General features: G+C 37.3%; 1 protein-coding gene across 1 annotated transcript in view; it reads right to left on the bottom strand.

The window, feature by feature from the left end:
• The window catches only part of LOC138707358 (cell adhesion molecule Dscam2-like), a 1,214,496-nt gene that overhangs the window by 100,852 nt on the left and 1,095,716 nt on the right, over positions 1-17,928 (bottom strand). Inside the window, exons 11-14 of the mRNA XM_069836640.1 lie at positions 12,825-13,124; positions 7,383-7,502; positions 1,022-1,198; positions 788-935 (exon numbers count right to left, since the gene is read on the bottom strand). Of these exons, the coding sequence (XP_069692741.1) occupies positions 788-935; positions 1,022-1,198; positions 7,383-7,502; positions 12,825-13,124 (745 nt within the window). The remainder of the gene's footprint in view (positions 1-787; positions 936-1,021; positions 1,199-7,382; positions 7,503-12,824; positions 13,125-17,928) is intronic.

The following is a 17,928-nucleotide window of genomic DNA, read 5'->3' as shown; positions in this document are numbered from 1 at the left end:
CTTTAAATAAATAACAAAAAAAGAAACTCATGTTACTCAAATGGTTCCAAAACGCATTCCACCTCTACAAGAAAATCTTGTGCATCCTAAGAAAATTTCTGTCAAACGACTACTTCAAATCCACTTCAGTGAGAACTGGCGTCAGAACGCAAAATTGGATTTTTACAAGCCACTGATTGACAATGTTGATGCAATGCACTTATCTAATCAGGTAGAACTAATGGCTGTGCGTGTGAACTCATGGAAGAATCTCCAGAATTGTGTGTGTAGCAAGATGAACAATAAGACTTTTCTAATGTTGAATATTGTGAAAGAAATATTTGTATGCTTTGTTATCCCTAAAATAATGTTTATAATCCATAATTAAATTTGATAATTACACATGACGTCTGAAATCTACAATAAAACCTGGTAATATTCCTAATCTTACATGCAAAGACTATAATATCCACATCTGGGAAGCAAAAACAGCAATCTCCGTATGAAAAGCTGTAATATATTGTTCCACAGTTACTTTGAAGTAAAGATACTATGTAAAATTGCTTTTCCGATGTCTATTTACATATGAAAATAGCTTTTGATGGAATTGTCGTTCAGTGAACACCTCAAAATGTTTTTTGCTTCTACTGTAAAATTGTCGAAAGTGGAGATTGCTGACTTTGCTTCTAGGCAACTCATTTGTAAAGTCGGTTGATGTCAGCAGGTTATAAAATATACGTCTCTCAATTCTTGTACAAGGGAATAAATAACTGAATGCACAATACATCAAAATTAAAAGTAACAATACCTCATTTCATATTCTGATTCAACCCGACTTCCTTTTGCCTTCCACGTGATGTCCATAGGTTGATCGCCCTCCACTTCACACCTGAGATGTACCGTTTCTCCTTTCCGCGCCATTTCTTGCCGTGTTCGTACTTTGAATCGAGGTCCAGCTAAAATTGCAAGTAAAAACTACATAATTGAGTGGAGAGCTCTCATTTGCTGGCACGTTGGAGCACGTGCAAATACGTACACTTACCATGCACTGTGAGCAGAATTACTTTACTGAGTCCTGGGCCGATTCCATTCCCCGCCTGGCACAAGTAATATCCTTCGTGCTCTTGGCCAGCCCTTGAGATGATGAGTGAACCGTTCTCTAAACTGTGGATTCGTTGGTTGCGGTAGCTCAGGTCGCGGTATTCACCCGGCTCCGTACCTACGTTGGTGAAACAGAGAACAACATGATTGGGAAAATCTGAAGTGACAAAATTACACCAAAGTCGGCCCAAAGTCTGGCTGGAAAAGGAGGGGAACGCAAAAGCTTCACTACGAATCTCGTATATTCAGGTCCGGCTGGCAGAACCTTGTACAGACTTAGACAAAAAATGACAGGCTGCCATACGCGAAGTACAGGTGATTCCGTGGCAACTTAAGGCTGGTTCACAATAAACCGGAAACGAGAATCGGAACGAAAACGAAAACGAAAACGGTAAAATTGTTAAAATGTGTACATTTAAATGTGAGCATTCACAATTAACGAAAAGCTTGCCGGAGCCCGGGATCGGGAACGGAGAGTTGGCCAAGTTTCAACTTTGGCGTTCACGTTTCCGATCACAACCAACTAGATTCATTCTATTGCCATCTAAAAGCTATTTTGTCGGCGTATATTTTGTAGCAAGAAGACCGTGACATAACCTATACATTATTTTGTTCTGAGCTGTGCATCATGGAGCAAGATTTATTTGATGAGATTCTAATATTGAGTGTTGAGGAAAATCCTCACGTTTACGATAAGCGGCGCGCCTCTTATAAAGATGAGAAAATGAAGGAGAATAAGTGGCTTTCAATAGCTACGTCTTTGAATACCGATCGTAAGTGAATCATATTTTATTACTGTATTGGTTGTATTACACACTACATATTCATGCTTCAATTCAATAACTATTGTTGTGTTCATTTTTGTTCTATTACAAATGTTCCTTCTCTAATTATTTTACGTTATGGTAGACTTAAAATAGGTTGTGATAATAAAGATGCATGGGCATATTTATAGTACCGTACCTAATCAAATGTTTCAGTTGAAATTTCGAAGTTGGTTAACCTGTGTTTATGTTGGCAGCCTTGTACTCATGAGAGAACGTCATTGGTCAATTATACACAAATAACATCAGAATGCGTAATATCGACTTTACATATTGTTATTGACATGCATAACGTTATGCATAGTCGTCTACATTCTCGGTTTATTGTGAATAAAAAATTTTCATATTCACGTCCTCTGCTTCTCGTTTTCATTCTGGTTCTCGTTCCCGCTTTATTGTGAACCAGCCTTTAGGCTTACAAGTGAAGGAAGTCCTTACGCTCGACTTTGCTGTCTTTTCCTTTGTTTTTGTTTGTTGCTTTTTCTATCTGTATATAGGTCAAGTGTTATGAATAATCTATAACGAAAATATATTCAAGGAGTAAAATAGGTGCAAAATAAACATTCTTTCTTCTGTCACGTGAACCATGCGCTGTCAGAAGTGGACTTAGACAAATTCACGCTACAGTAGAGCGGTAATTTTTTTTTGTCTAAGGTTGTATATCTTCTTTTAAATTTTAGTAAGTTATTTTACGACGCTTTATCAATATCTTAGGTTATTTAGCGTCTGAATGAGATGAAGGTGATAATGCCGGTGAAATGAGTCCCGAGGTTCAGCACCGAAAGTTACCCAGCATTTGCTCATATTGGGTTGAGGGAAAACCTGGGAAAAACCTAACCAGGTAACTTGCCCCGACCGGGAATCGAACCCGGGACACCTGGTTTCGCAGCCAGACGCGCTAGCCGTTACTCCACAAGTGTGGACTGTACATCATTATATACAAAGAAAACAGACTGTGGAGTTCAAAAAGGGCAAATATTTGGGAAGTGACAACCCGGAATTTAGGGACGTCTAAGGACGTTAAGGCAGCATTCTCTTCAGATTCGCTCAGAAAAAGCTTGGGTAGCTACTATGAAGGTAAATAATAAACTCAATTTACCAATAAACTCAATTTTCCCCAAATAAATCAATAAATGAACGAACGAACGAACGAACAAATAAATAAATAAATAAATAAATAAATAAATAAATAAATAAATAAATAAATAAATAAATAAATAAATAAATAAATAAATAAATAAATAAATAAATAAATAAATCGGGCAGTCACAAAGAGGAGAACTTGAACAGAGGTCAGAGTAAAAGAGCTTCGATTCGCGGAGTAGAATACCATATTCAAAACATAAATTTGAATTAGGTTTCTTGTAGAAAAATAAAAATAGCAAGAGATATGTAGGGATGAACCAACAGGTCCATATCTTGAAGTTGAAGAAGAAAAAGTTCCGGAGCAAAGCTGTGCTATGCTGGAAGCTTGTTAAACGTCTGGTGCTGTATAATAAATGAAGTCCATGATTACTGTGGATTATAAATTATTTCGTTTCGTTATTCTTAGTGACAGCTTATACAGGTAGACTTAGAATAAATTCTTGGACCGCGAGTAATGGGCGAAAGTAGGAATAGTGCAGGGTTTATCACGTACGACGCAATCGCCTGCCCACATCACCCACAGCACGTCTACCGCACACGCGTAGCACAGTTGCCGCGTCACGGCCCGGCTTGTCTCCCCTGAGTTGTACGTAAAGTAAGAAGTAATGTGACTAGATTAAGCTTACCTTTATTTACAGAAGGTGCTCAAAATGACATCCCTCTGCTGCTAGAGAAGCCTGGTGCTTTTTGAATACGTTATTAAACACTTCACGAACTTCAGCTGCCGAAATTGTTAAGATCACAATCACTGAAATGATTTCCTCGAACCTCTTTCTAAGCCGCTCCTATCTCGTCTGATTTTTCCTCGGTTAGAAGGCTTGGTTTTCTAGTTTCTTTAGGTTTAAGACGGATACAGTCTCTTAAAAGTTTTCTAGTGATCTGCATATCGTCGATTTATTGGGAACATGTACGCCGGGAAATATCTGTGTAAAAGCAAGCTGACATTCACATACGATTCTGTTCTTGTATTGTTTAACACAATAAATACTCTTTTCTCCCTAGTGTATAACATAGTGAACGAAACTACACACAATAAAATGAACAAACGTGTACTCAATCACACAGGAAACGAAATTGAACTAGGCTGGGTCATACGCACTGTTCACAGCTAAGGCGCTGGCAAGACTAATCTCGTTACGAGAAACGGAGGAGGCCGCCAGCTGCGCAGTCGGTGAGTGCTGCCTTCCTGCCAAGCTAATGCTTTCCGAGCAACGCCGGAGATCTGGAGTTGCGTCGTACGTGAGAAACCCGTTATAAGATATGGCCAGTGCATCTAAGTCCTTCCAAATGTCCCACGTAGATCATAATATCTATAGCCTACAGGATCAGCCGAGAGTGGTTGGTTCTTTGGATGATGCCAGCTGTAGCCCAAAGATAACTCTCATGATGTTTACAAATTGAGAGTTATCATTAACCATCAATTCCAAGTTAAAATCGTCCACGAGTATGACGGACATGTCAAGATATTCCTCATCGCTTAGGTACGGATTAAACTTCTTTTCCTTACAATATGCTGAAGATCATTATCTTAGTCAAAACTTTGAAATATCGTCTTAATTACAACATGCTCGTTTTATTACTAGTATATTTGTTTACAATAAGAAATGAGGTGACAAATAAATAAGACAAAAATGATATAGAATTGTCTTCAGCAGTGGCGGCTCGTATTGAATTAAGAGGGGCTGCATACAAAAATAAACAAAGAAACTTACTTTATTTAAAGATTAGTTCCATACGTCTTATCTTGTAAGTTATGTTTAAATGAGAAGGCTCATGTTAGTAGATTTACTGGCATTTAAAAGAATCCTGCGACAAAATTCTGGCACACCGGCGACGCTGATATAACCCCTGCTGTTGCGAGTGTCGTTAAATAAACCATAATTTAATTTTTATATGCAGATTTGCATACATGATACATCAATAAATGAAAAATATAACTGAGCCAGAAATTGAATTCAGGATATTCAAGAGTACGCACTAGGGCGCTTGCCTCATTTATTGTGATGTTAGATGTTTCAGATTCCATTATAGTTTGAAAACATTCTAGCAATGGCTCCTTCTTCTCATGAACAAAATTTACTCTTCTTATTTTAAAACTCCATCTTGTTGCCCCAGCTGATGGAATTGTCTTTGAAACACATTAATCTAATACAGACTGTGTGGAGGTCGAGAGAAGAAAGTAGGGATACTGGATAAATTATAAAAAAAAAAAAAAATATGCGAGCATTTGTATTTTGTTTAGTGGCTCTTTCCATTATGAGATTCAACCGATGGGCACTTAATTTCACATTTCTCCTGAATTGTTAAGGTACTAAACTGAATAGAGTGTAAATATTATACAGAATTAAACATTGTTGCACTTGTTATACTCACAACATTAAAGAAAATGTATTTAAAACTGCGCGCTACTGACAAACTGCTGCAAATTTTGCAGCGCCTGGAAACTCTGGTTTCGGGGCAAGGGGCAGCAGGGAGGGTGGCAAAACTAACGTGCAAAGCATCCGAGACGAGACTGGCAGCTCCAGGGGAGGAAGTGGCTTCACCCTTGTCGCTCTGGCAGCACCAGGGGAGGAAGTGACTTCACAAACGATTGCGTGCATGTCATTGAGAGCGAATTTTTTTTTAATTCGAGCCGCTAAATAGAGACTGTATAATAACGGTCTTACTAATAAAAACTCTATATGCAGACGTTTAACTGTCTTATACTTATACTATGAGTAGCTTGTTTATAAGTCGTGTGTAAATTCCTTACTAATAATCACTACATACGTAGTGTATAACAGTACAGCTGTTACACAGCTACGTCATAGTTTCGTCATTACTTCGTTACGAAAGGTAATAGAATATCTGAGGTTCTTTGTTGCATCCGGCAGAGCGCTCTAGTGTGGAGTGTGAAATATCGATAGTACAACTGGCTCTAATCGATTACCATACTACATTTTGGTCAAAGAGTACAAGCTACAGCAATATTATTCTAATAATTCTATGATCTTTGGTTTGTTCTTCTGCAGTTACCGTGCGGTTTTTTTTTTAAGCAAGACGTAAAGTGCTGCAACAAGACCGTTCTTTTATTACATTTGCTGCACGATCCATCATGGCGGAATGTGTGTTTTGGTCTTTTGCAACGTTTATTATTGTCAAAATCGTCTAGTAATAATAATTCCATGTCATTATCATGGAAGTCGAAATTATTTAACATGTTTGGTTCTTTTAGGGTTAAATTTATTACGGCAGAAATAGAAGCCAATATTAATTGTCCACCATTTTGCAGTCAGTTGGCCTACTTACGTTTTTTTTCGACCCTCATTTTGCTGCAGCAAAGGCATGAAGCGCTTTACTGAAGCGCTTTAAAAAAAACGCACGGTTACAAGGTAACCATAATCATAAAATGACAGTCGATACGAACAGCTGTTAGAGGGGTGGCCATTTTTTTCCCTATATACAACGCTTAAACAAGGGGTTTCGTGTATATAACTACTGCAAAGCAATTCCCATTGTATAGTTACAGCTTGTTTATACGTCCATAGCTTATTCACGGTTTATTAGTAACGTTTTCTGTCTCAATTCTGCATAAGTCTAGTATAAAAACTATACACGGTTTATTAGTAAGACTGTAACGGTCTTACTAATAAAAACTCTATATACACACGTTTAACTGTCTTATACTTATACAATGAGTAGCTCGTTTATACGTCGTGTGTAAATTCCTTACTAATAATCACTACATACGTCGTGTATAACAGTACAACTATTACACAGCTACGTCATAGTTTCGTCATTACTTCGTTACGAAAGGTAATAGAATATCTGAGGTTCTCTATTGCATCCGGTAGAGCGCTCTAGTGTTGCATGTTAAGTATCGATAGTACAACTGGCTCTAATCGATTACCACACTACATTTTGGTCAGAGAGTACAAGCTACAGCAATATTATTCTGATAATTCTATGATCTTTGGTTTGTTCTTCTTTGGTTACAAGGCATCCATCATCATAAAATGACAGTCGATACGAACAGCTGTTAGAGGGGCGGCCATTTTTTCCCTATATACAACGCTTAAACAAGGGGTTTCGTGTATATAACTACTGCAAAGCAATTCCCATTGTATAGTTACAGCTTGTTTATACGTCCATAGCTTATTCACGGTTTATTAGTAACGTTTTCTCTCTCAACTCTGCATAAGTCTCGTATAAAAACTATACACGGTTTAGTAGTAAGACTGAAAATGTATTTCACAACATAGAACGAGACAAGAGCCACAAATGTCAGGGGAGCTCCGCAGTCCCTCTTCGAAAGCCGCCCCTGGTCTTCAGAATAGCTCGTTATAAACTCACCAACTGCCTGTTTCCAAGTGACTGCCGGCTTGGGGAAGCCATCAACCTGACAGTGCAGGGCTACTGGATTGCCTTGCACAACACTGCGATCCGTGGGCTCCACCAGCCAGCGAGGAGGCACTGTAAACAAGCCCAACAGTAATGAGACTCACAACAATAGCGACGCCTCAATAAACATACTGTTTTGAAATAAATGTTTACTCTTTAAAATCCTTAAACTTATGCTTTTTCATACAGTAATCAAATAAATATCTTTAAAAATAACAATTATATAACAAAACTATCACAACATGGAATTACATGTTTAATTTCTGAAGTGAATAGGAGAACTGTGTTGGCACAAAGACGATTCTTTTGTTTTTCCTCAAACTGTTTAGCCTGATTCAAAAACTGGGACCGCAATTATAAGAGTTCTTGTTAGTTAAAATTTATATGGGGAATCCTCAAAACAGATCAAATAGACAAATAATATTGGTCTGTCGTGATATGTATCAATAATGAAATGATGGAAGACAAATTATGTAATTCGCGAAATCCTTGAAACGAGTTATTCAAAGCGCTATTATTTACCATAAATTCAAAATTAAGACTCGCTAGGATTTGAACCTGAGCACCTATTATGAACATTCAGTGCACTACTGGGTGTTCATTTCAAAGTGTGTTATGACGTCACTGTTGTGAGTCACCGATTTGAAGCGAGTTCAGCTTTTATGTCAGAGAAGTTGCCTATTAATCAAGGCGTTCAATCTGAACTTGAGAACGTGTACGGTATAACTTGAACGTCGTAGCAACAGATGGCGGTCTGTACGGTCTGTGTGGCACCATAACCTCTTTCGAACTGTGTTTTGCGCGGGCAAGTTGTTCGCAGGGTATTTGTTATAATCCGTTGCATACCACAACATTCCACAACACAAATCAAATGCTCCGTGTCCATGTTGACCGTCCAAGTCAATGTCAACAAATACGTAAGTAATCGTCTTAACCCTCTCGCCATATCCCGACAGTAAGAAAAAAACTCACCTCAGTACGTGTTTCCAAACAGTTCACATTCCTGCCACTACCGGCGTTACCGCACGTATCGGTACGTACTTCCAGAGTCCGTGGGTATCCACGGACTCTGCGTACTTCAGAATGAACGCCGTACTTGCTAGGCAACTTCTCTCGCATTCAGATAATACGCCTCTGCGGAAGTGTAGGAAGATTGAATTCTCTAGGCTCATCGGCTAGCCACATGACGGCAAACAGCGAGCCATGACACACTTTGAACTGAACACGCAGTAGTAATTCAGTTAATAGGAGTCTGAAGTTGGTAGTCTCTTTATAAATGTTATGGCCGGTTTTTCCAAGTATTGTTAGAAAATTTAACGACTGTTAAACTCTAAACAGTTCGTTAATTAATAAAATTGTATGTTTTCAACACCAGTTTGGTTTAACAGACAGTTAACAGTTTGTTAATTTTAAATGTAGGATTTCCGCCAGTTAACTCGTTTAACAGATAGTTAAATATGGCCGATGTCTCCACAGCTATTCGAACAGAAGTTGCGAAATTAATATTTTGTGTCTCTCTGTAGGGAATGTTTAGCATATGACTGGTAATATAACATTTAAAAAATACTTTGGACTGTTTAAATACATAAGTGTTATTTTATTTCTTTCGTATCTCGTATCCATAATAGCAATGAGGAAATATAACCTTACTTTGTAATTATTATTCAGCACGTCACCTACAACTTTCATTTGTCAACTGTTTGTTTATGGAGCGTGGCCTACTATAACAAGTTGCCATTTTATGCAAGTTTCATGACTCACTCTATAATATAGAATTTAAAGATTAATTTTAGCCAATCAAAAATTGTCTTATATGTGTAGAATCATTACCAAATGCTGTTGAGTAGTTAAAAGTGTTGGTTATCTCACACAAAATTATGTTGAACAAATTGGAAAATAGATTAACAAAGCGTTAAAAATAAACAGACTGTTAATTTAACATTCGTTAAGCAAAATTAAACATTACTTGGTCAAACTGGCCATAAGTGTTTCTGAGCAACATTTATGAATGTGAATGTATTTAATTTCTTTCAGAATAAATTTATTCAGTTTGAGGCACGATTATGATTTCTATGTCGTACAAATCTTACAATATAAAGTGCATTACATGCTGTCAGGCATATGGCTGCATAACAATAACACATTTAGTATAGTGCCCGCGTTTTATTAATACCCAGCCGGTATCAAAGACTACGCTTTCCTTTGAAGAGATACGATAAGAGTTTCTTTATCGATTAGGCCTTCTCAGATGCTGCTTCAGTCACAAGAAGCGGTAAGTTAGTCTACCAATGATGCGTTAACATTTTAAATTAACGTGCCGATATCAACTCCACGTGGGGTACGAAAAACCGTTGCCGTATCTAGAGTTTATTGACGCGAGTTGAAATAAGTATAACACTAATTTTAATTGTAACTAGGAACGATCTTTACAGCAGAAAGTGACAACAATGCTTGACATTGCAAGTATTGATGCGTGCAAAGAAGACATGTCACAACATAAAGGCTTTCGACTGGGTATTAAATCAACGCGCCGACTATACCAAACTCTGAGCCAATGATGTTTGGCAGAATCTTTTTGAAGACATGGCAGCAGGAAGGTGAAGTAAATATCTGTACTTACAACCAGGAACATGAGTTTAATTTGAAGTAACATGCAAAAAGTTTGACTGCAATTATTATTACATTAGTGTTTATAATGTTACGGAAATAGTCACACAAAGCTACTACGTAAACTTGATAGCTGTATTCCATTATCTACATTAGATAAGGTGTCAGAGAACAATAAGCATCTTGCTTTTTTTTTTTTGGTGTGACCCAGTTACATTATATTTATACAATAAATTGTAATATGTAGGCTATTTTACTATGAGATTGTTAATCAATTTCGAATTTTGAAGAATATTCATATACGAGTATTACAATAATATTGTAAAATATTTGTTATTGTATGTAATTTTTCTTGCAATAAAATCTTTGTAAATCTTGTAAAAATTTCCATGGCCTCGTGAAAGTCGATGTTGAATACAACAGACAATATTAAAAAAAAATAAATATGTTTCATGGGTCTATTTATGCTTCAATAGGACTAAACTTCAGAACTATATAAGTAGTCATTTATGAAAAATAAACGCACGAAAGTACGTCTACTTATTTGAAGCAATTTGGTATGAGAAACATCTTCACAGAAACGTGAAACATCTGTGAAATTGTCAGATAGACTCTGGAGAAACTAGACCAAATACCAAAAGAAATTTGCAGATAATGGAGAAATATGAAATGAAGTCATTGAACAAAATTGTTAAAAAGGCAAGAAGAGACTATGTAATTCGAAAACCGTGATTTGTAGAGATATGCTATTTCCCAGTAAAATACTGCTGTAAAAATATTTTAAGAAAGAGGTACCAAAACCTGTGATAATTAACTGTTTTATTATTAGAACTCCATAAATCCAAGTAGTAAAATAGAATTGCAAAAAATTTACGAAAGTAGGCTAATACATGATTTTCGACATACGACCGTATTGAGTGCAATGTCAGAAATGAGGACTGCATAGCGTAGATAGTAATGGAATGAACACTTTGATCGAATGGTTACAAGTTATATTGTGAAAGTAGCTAGCGATAAATCACTACAAGGAAGAAGTCTAAGAATTACGAGATTATCTGTAAGTGTTAAGTAAATACGAAAGGCCTAAATTAGCGAGGAAAGAGAAAATTATAGGGCTTATATAGGCCTAATAGCAGAAACTAATTCGTCCATATTTTTGGCAGACAGCGATAATAAATTGAAAATCCTCTTCCCTCTAATTATTGATTTTGACAAATTGTATTTTCTTTGCAATTCTTCGCAGATGTCTGTAGAGAACATAATGGAAATACCACATTTATTTCAATTGTTTTTTACAGCCCACAAACAATAACATAGAAGTAACTCATGTATGAAGCAAGAACAGATTATTTATCTGAATCTGGGTCACTAGCTTATACTTCATGACCCCGTTCTCGTTGACAAAATGTGGCGCATCAGAAAAAGACAACCATTGCGACTCTACATGAATACACTGACATAATTTCAGAATATGCATCATTCATGAGGCTTGAAAACAACTACGATGAATATGATTTTTATAAGAAACAGAAAAAGCACTAAGAAGAAAGTGGAATACTTGCATTTTAAATGTAATTCCTGCAAGGGAACTTACATAAATATGTCCACTCGAAGTAATGCATCATTGGAGGACGGAAACGTTTTTTTGTCATAATAATCGTCAGATATGAAAAAGCAATTGCAAGAGGGTTTTATTGCAATGTTAAATGTTTACAGTTATATTACTCGTAATTTGATATGATAAGTGCACTTCATTGGTTGTGAGTAAGGAAACTGATTTAATATGCTTTCAAAAATTTAATTTAATATAAATAAATATTCTGAAATAAAACACAATTTAATTCAAACAGAAAGGATAGGACACTTGGGATACTGTAAGTGTTCCGTTGTAATTATTTGCCAATAATTTTCTTTAATTGACTAGTTATATTACAAAATATTCCCTCTGAAAAATTGTTATTGTTATGCTTCCATGTGCAGCGCTTCATAATAAATGATAACATGTGCAAATGTGCCAAAAATCCTTCATATTACTCAAATCATTGGTGTTTCAATTCTGAAAATTTTGACAGAATTGATATTTTGCTAATTGGGTAACAAAGTCGAAGCTGTAAGATTATTGAATGTATTTCAAGCTATTGTAATAGCTAAATTCAATTTGCAACCGAGACCTAATTTTACCGTCTCCAGTAGTAGGCTTAATATAGTCTACATTTAAAGGAAAAGCAGTGTGGCTTTAATTCAAGGCGTTGATTTATTTCATGAAAATATAAACTACAAAATAAATATTACAGAAAACTGCAATAAATGAGTTCTCACCAATGACTTGTGGAGGTGTTATACCTATAATCACATAACTGTATATCGATGTGCATGAATCAACGTGTTTCTTGATAGCCATACTGAAACCAAGAGCTGCAGAAAACATGCACTAAAACAATAACTACTCATGTTGTCATGCTAACGTGGTGCATAAAGTCAAGAAAAACTCTTTATCTGTCCCTCAATAAGGATTCACAGCGGATATTGTTCAGGAGAAATAGAATAGGAAGTGGTGAGTCTTTGAGCATGCGTCAAAATGCCGGAATTACTTCGTGGAAACATGGAGGAAACGACAGAGAATAGGAAATAGGTTACAGGAATGTAAATCTGATGAGCAGGACATATACAAGTGATACTTAAAAGTACTATTCCAAACATTTGCTCAGAACTTAAGCAAATGGAAGAATAGTCACCACCTGAATTAACACAAACCATGCACGTGCTTCCGACGCTATAATACGTTACCAGTGACGGAGAGTTGTGCTGTATACTCGGCAGTGCCGGCCTTGTTGGCGACCACACAAGTATAGTTGCCACTATGACTAGACGTTACAGTATTTATGGTCAGAATGCTAGAAAATGGCGCATAGTCGCTAACGTTAATCCAGGGAGCATCGTTGCCATTTTCGTGGCCCAATGGCTGCGAATCTTTACGCCACGTGATGTTAAAGGGCCGATCTCCTTGGCTTGCTGTACACATAATCTGCGTTCGCATTCCCTCTGTCACACCGTCCTCAAAATAAAAGGGGGAGATCCTTGGAGGGACTGAAAGATGCAAAACCAACAAAAAAAACCCGAAGCTGCATCAAAAACACAACATAATAAAATGGCTGATGATGATACCAAAGCACTGCACCCAGTCTGATCCCTGTTTCCTGCACTCGAGCCAACAAACACGAGAGCTTCTGTCTTCGGCTTGTTTGGGACTGACTTCAAATAAATCCACTCCTGTATTCGACTAGAGTGTATGCTTTTACCAGAGTGGAAAATTTGTTGGCCAATAGTGGAAGTACGGAAGGACCGCTGTGATTTTCATCATAGGGTTGGATGTCACATCTGGTCTAGCATTGAATGGGTTTTCTCTATAACTCAAGTTCTGACACTGTTCAATGCATTGCCACACTACTGGGGTTAAAGAAAGCGGCTTGAACTTCATTTGTTATGTGAAATATCACAATCAGTTGAACAGAATTCATGTCTCACGAAATGGTCCCGATATTTTGAAGTCCACAAATAAAACATGAGTGTGAATCACATTTTTAAAACTTTACTCGGTAAAGAGATAATACAGTTTTTTGTTTACTTTCCGTCTTGACTTATTACGATGTTAACATAAAAATATTTTGTTAACACATTTATTTTTCTTATGAACGTTTTCGCCCTATTGTGGGCATCTTTAGACAAAGCTATTTGTACTTAAATTGCATAATATATGTTAAAGTACACAAATTAATTAGTTAGAATATATAAATACATTTAAAACTATTTTCTAAAAAGTATACTAAAACACAGCAACAAATTATGTAATAAATATGCATATTTAATGTCATATTCTTCATGTTAGCTGGAGATCGTGAACAAGTTATTGTATTAGATTAAAATATGTAATGACTCAAATAAGTACTTTAGTTAGAATATATAAATACATTTAAAATATTTTCTAAAAAGTATACCAAAACACAGCAACAAATTATGTAATAAATATTATGCATATTTAATGTCATATTCTTCATGTTAGCTGGAGATCGTGAACAAGTTATTGTATTAGATTAAAATATGTAATGACTCAAATAATTAATACTTTTAAAATGTATTCATAATTTAAAATTAACTCGGTAAGATTGCATAATGTTGTTCTGAATAGTTGCGACTGGATATAATTGCCAATTAATTGTGTAAACCTAGCTTTTATGAACAAAATGTTAAATCGTTCAATTTATCCCAAAATGGGTAATTTAATAACATTAAGTAGTCTTAAGTGATCATTTATGAACATAATACAGTACGTTTATTTGCTTGGGCTCGCTGCTGTATGGAATACGGAGGCGGCATTTACGTAAGCACAAGCCGAATAGGCAGGCATCGACAAGGCGTCATGACGGATGGGTCAGTTGTTTTGAGAAATGCCTGCAATGCGGTTTCAGTTGTGTGTTTATATCTGTTAGCGGCATTGTTCTAAGATTTACTACTGACAAAATAATTTGAATTTTTTTGCGACTTTAAGAAAACCAATCACGTGCTCAGTGTCGTAGAATTTCGGAAATGATTTTCGGGGTTTGAGCCACCTAATGATTTTCTAGGTTTGAGCCACCTGTCTGAGCCATAAAATAGTGAACGAATTAAAAACTACCGCATTGGTATTGGACAAGAAATCAAATCGAATGCGTCACAAAATATCATACGAGAAGAAATAGCCAATATTTAGAAAGCAGAGCTGCAATTTTTGAATGAAATATTTGGACGCTTTAGCGCCTGCCTCGTAACAAATGAAAAAAATTTCAACATTGTCTTTGAAGAAATCTGTCGGTACTTTGGTTTATTTCGCGTGTTCACGACTCTCAAACGACCGCTCTGCGGGCAACATGTGGGCAGCTGCGCTGTCGAATGCCGCTTTTACTGAGCTTCTGCGAGCGGGCCCTAGTAAAATGAAAGCACTGTATGTTTGTAAATATCTCGTTAACATGTCTCACGCAGAAATTCACCATGATTGTGATACATTCACGTAGTTGCACAAAGGTGTCAAAATAATACGATTGTCAAGTGCTCAGAAAAACCATGCTCTTTTTGACACTATCATTTTACAGAAACTTTGTACATTAACTGCGGGCCAGATGGACCACAGAGAAAGAACGTGAATTTTGAATTGAAAGAGAGGGAAAATGGGAGGAGAAATTTAAAAAGCAGCGAAAACGCGTCCTTGCAAAGGGTTCGGGGCTGACAAGCAAACGTTCTGATGGGGGCAGATAAAAAAATTATTTTTTTTTCTTCCACCATGTTAATAATGTCAAAAGAAGTACTTATACAAATTTTGGCCACTCGACCGCAATTACGAGGCCGTCTAGAAAGTGATTTTCCCTGGGGACGTTTATAGAAAAAAAAAGCACAATTGCATAGAAAGATTTATTGAAACAGATACAGCAATTGTTGCGCTATTTGTCAACTTATCCCTCAGCGGAATTGAGACATTTGTCATGCAATGGGATCAATTTTTGTATCGTAGAAGTCAGCCGCCTCAGACCGGAAGCAGCGTTTGACTGCGTCTGTACCTCTCTCTGTCGATCTCATGATATAAGGAATATCTCAATTCCGATGGAAAATATGTTGAAAAATAGCTCAACAATTGCTGTGTCCGTTCCAATAAATTTGTCCAATGTCCGGGTAATATTTTGGCGAATCCTCGGACCTCACCTCATCTCACTACATCTGGCCAAAATATTGTAAAAAATTGCACAAAATTGTAAAAATTACTAAATTGTAAAACTGTAAAAATTTGTAAAAATTGTAATTGCAATACTGTAAAATTTTGACTTGTTCCACATCTTAAAGCTTCATTACTCATGTAAGATCTGTGGAATAAAATGAATGAATGAATGAATGAATGAATGAATGAATGAATGAATGGAATGTGTTTTTTTTCTGTTAGCGGCCCCTGGCGAACTTATTTTTTTTACGGCCCTCGTAATTGCGGTCGAGTGGCCAAAATTTGTATAAGCATTTATTTTGACATTATTAACATGGTGGAAGAAAAAATTTAACTTTTTTATCTGCCCCCATCAGAATGTTTGCTTGTGAGAGAAACTGAATGCATGAGCTCCAAGCCTGTTGGCCACTTGTCTCACTCCGGGTTACACTGCTTCACTGAAGGAACTCTAGAAAATTTTGAAGTTGAAAAACCGAAAATGGACGTAACCTCTTAGGTACCACATACGGTGGGGGACGGGGAAGCCGAGACATCAGCTTTTATATTTGTTGGTGTGCCAGCAGGTTTCTCCTTAGTGCACCACTACCAAACGAAAGGTGTGTTTGTGATGTGCGGTGTGTGTTGATCCTTCCTGTCCAAGTGTCGCGATGGAGTGTGGCGTGGCGTGGCGGACATCACTTACTGCTGAACTCGGAGCCAGGTGTTGTGTCAAGTTGTTTTGGAGCCTTACCCTCATGTGAACACGAGTCACTCGCACACGCACCCGCCCATGTTCACGGGGTGGGACAAGCAGGTCCGGGGTCGGGTAGGCAGGCAGGCAAGAAAAAATTTGGCAGGCAGGCAGGCAGTGGTGAGACTGTGTTACCGTTGACTCGGAGTTGTGCTGTGTGTGTGACGGTGGCCGCAGCGTTGCTCACCCGGCAAGTGTAATTGCCACTGTGTGCCCTCGTGATGCTCCCTATGCTTAGCGTACTGGTGAAGTCATCGTACTGTCGCGTGGTAATGTCGGGGGTGCTCGTTGTTGAACCGAGACTGCCGTGGTGGTCTTTGAGCCACACGAAGCTGAGGGGCAAGTCCCCCGTCACCACCACGCACTGTATACTTGTTCTGTCGCCTACGTTTAAGTCGCGGGCAAAACTGAAAGGCGTGATTTTAGGTGGCACTGAAAGATAGAATTAAAATATTGATGTCATTATGTAGATTAAGTTGTCTGTTTATTCTTGTCATGTTACTGTACACTGGGTGCAGGGTTAATAACACTGTGTTCACATATTACCTAACACTTAATGCAAGCCAAGCCAGTTCGACAAGTTAGTAAAAAATGTACGCAAGACCAACGTGCATTGGGCAGTTCAGGAGTGTGAGTATGTGAGATGCCGAATTGAATTCAATTACAGTTCGTGCTGGAAAAGAAAGTTCCCGGCAGCTAGAGTTGCCAGGTTGTATGTTTTCTTATTTCTTTACCTTAAAATACAGGGACATAATATTATTTTTACTTCAATTTTTAATGTACCTGAGTTTTTGAATGTACTTCACTCCCACCCCTTCTACTAATGAAGTTCAATCGTCCTCCACACAGATCCAAGACCGCGTATACAGTCATAGTAGCCTTACCGTCACAATACTTTCCAAAAATATGTTCGCGTTTTCCAATGACGAAAGAGCTTTCAATATTGCATCATTTTCGCACAGGTACTGTCATCCATTTGCCTACGTCGCATTCCGGTTTTCCCCACCAGATTCTATTCGCCTCACTGTAAAGGCTAGTGGCTGGGCTGTTTTAGCTCTTTTCTGACAACATTAATTTCTGTTAGGAATTCGACATCTACGTAATATTATACCCATACAACTGTTTAAAATAACTTAAATAAAAGGGCCTCGTTTAGTAATTAACTGTCGCGTGATATCCCTCCTTTTTACGATCCTGCGACATAACCACTTGGACGGACAGTAGATAGCATGTCTGAGTAATTTTATCTTTTCGGATCGAGCAGAAGTGAAGATTGAGTTTACAGTACGTAAGGTACTCTTTTACAGAGTAGGTACAGAATTATTTCAACATGAGTTACTAGTACGAAGGACGAAACTGGTAATTGGAATTACATACATTAGAACTGAAGCCTGTATCGAAATGAACCGTCACCATTT

Source organism: Periplaneta americana, chromosome 10, assembly GCF_040183065.1.
Source record: "Periplaneta americana isolate PAMFEO1 chromosome 10, P.americana_PAMFEO1_priV1, whole genome shotgun sequence".
Lineage (NCBI taxonomy): Eukaryota > Metazoa > Arthropoda > Insecta > Blattodea > Blattidae > Periplaneta > Periplaneta americana.
Note: the sequence above shows the minus strand (reverse complement) of the source record. Positions and strands in the feature narration are given on the sequence as shown.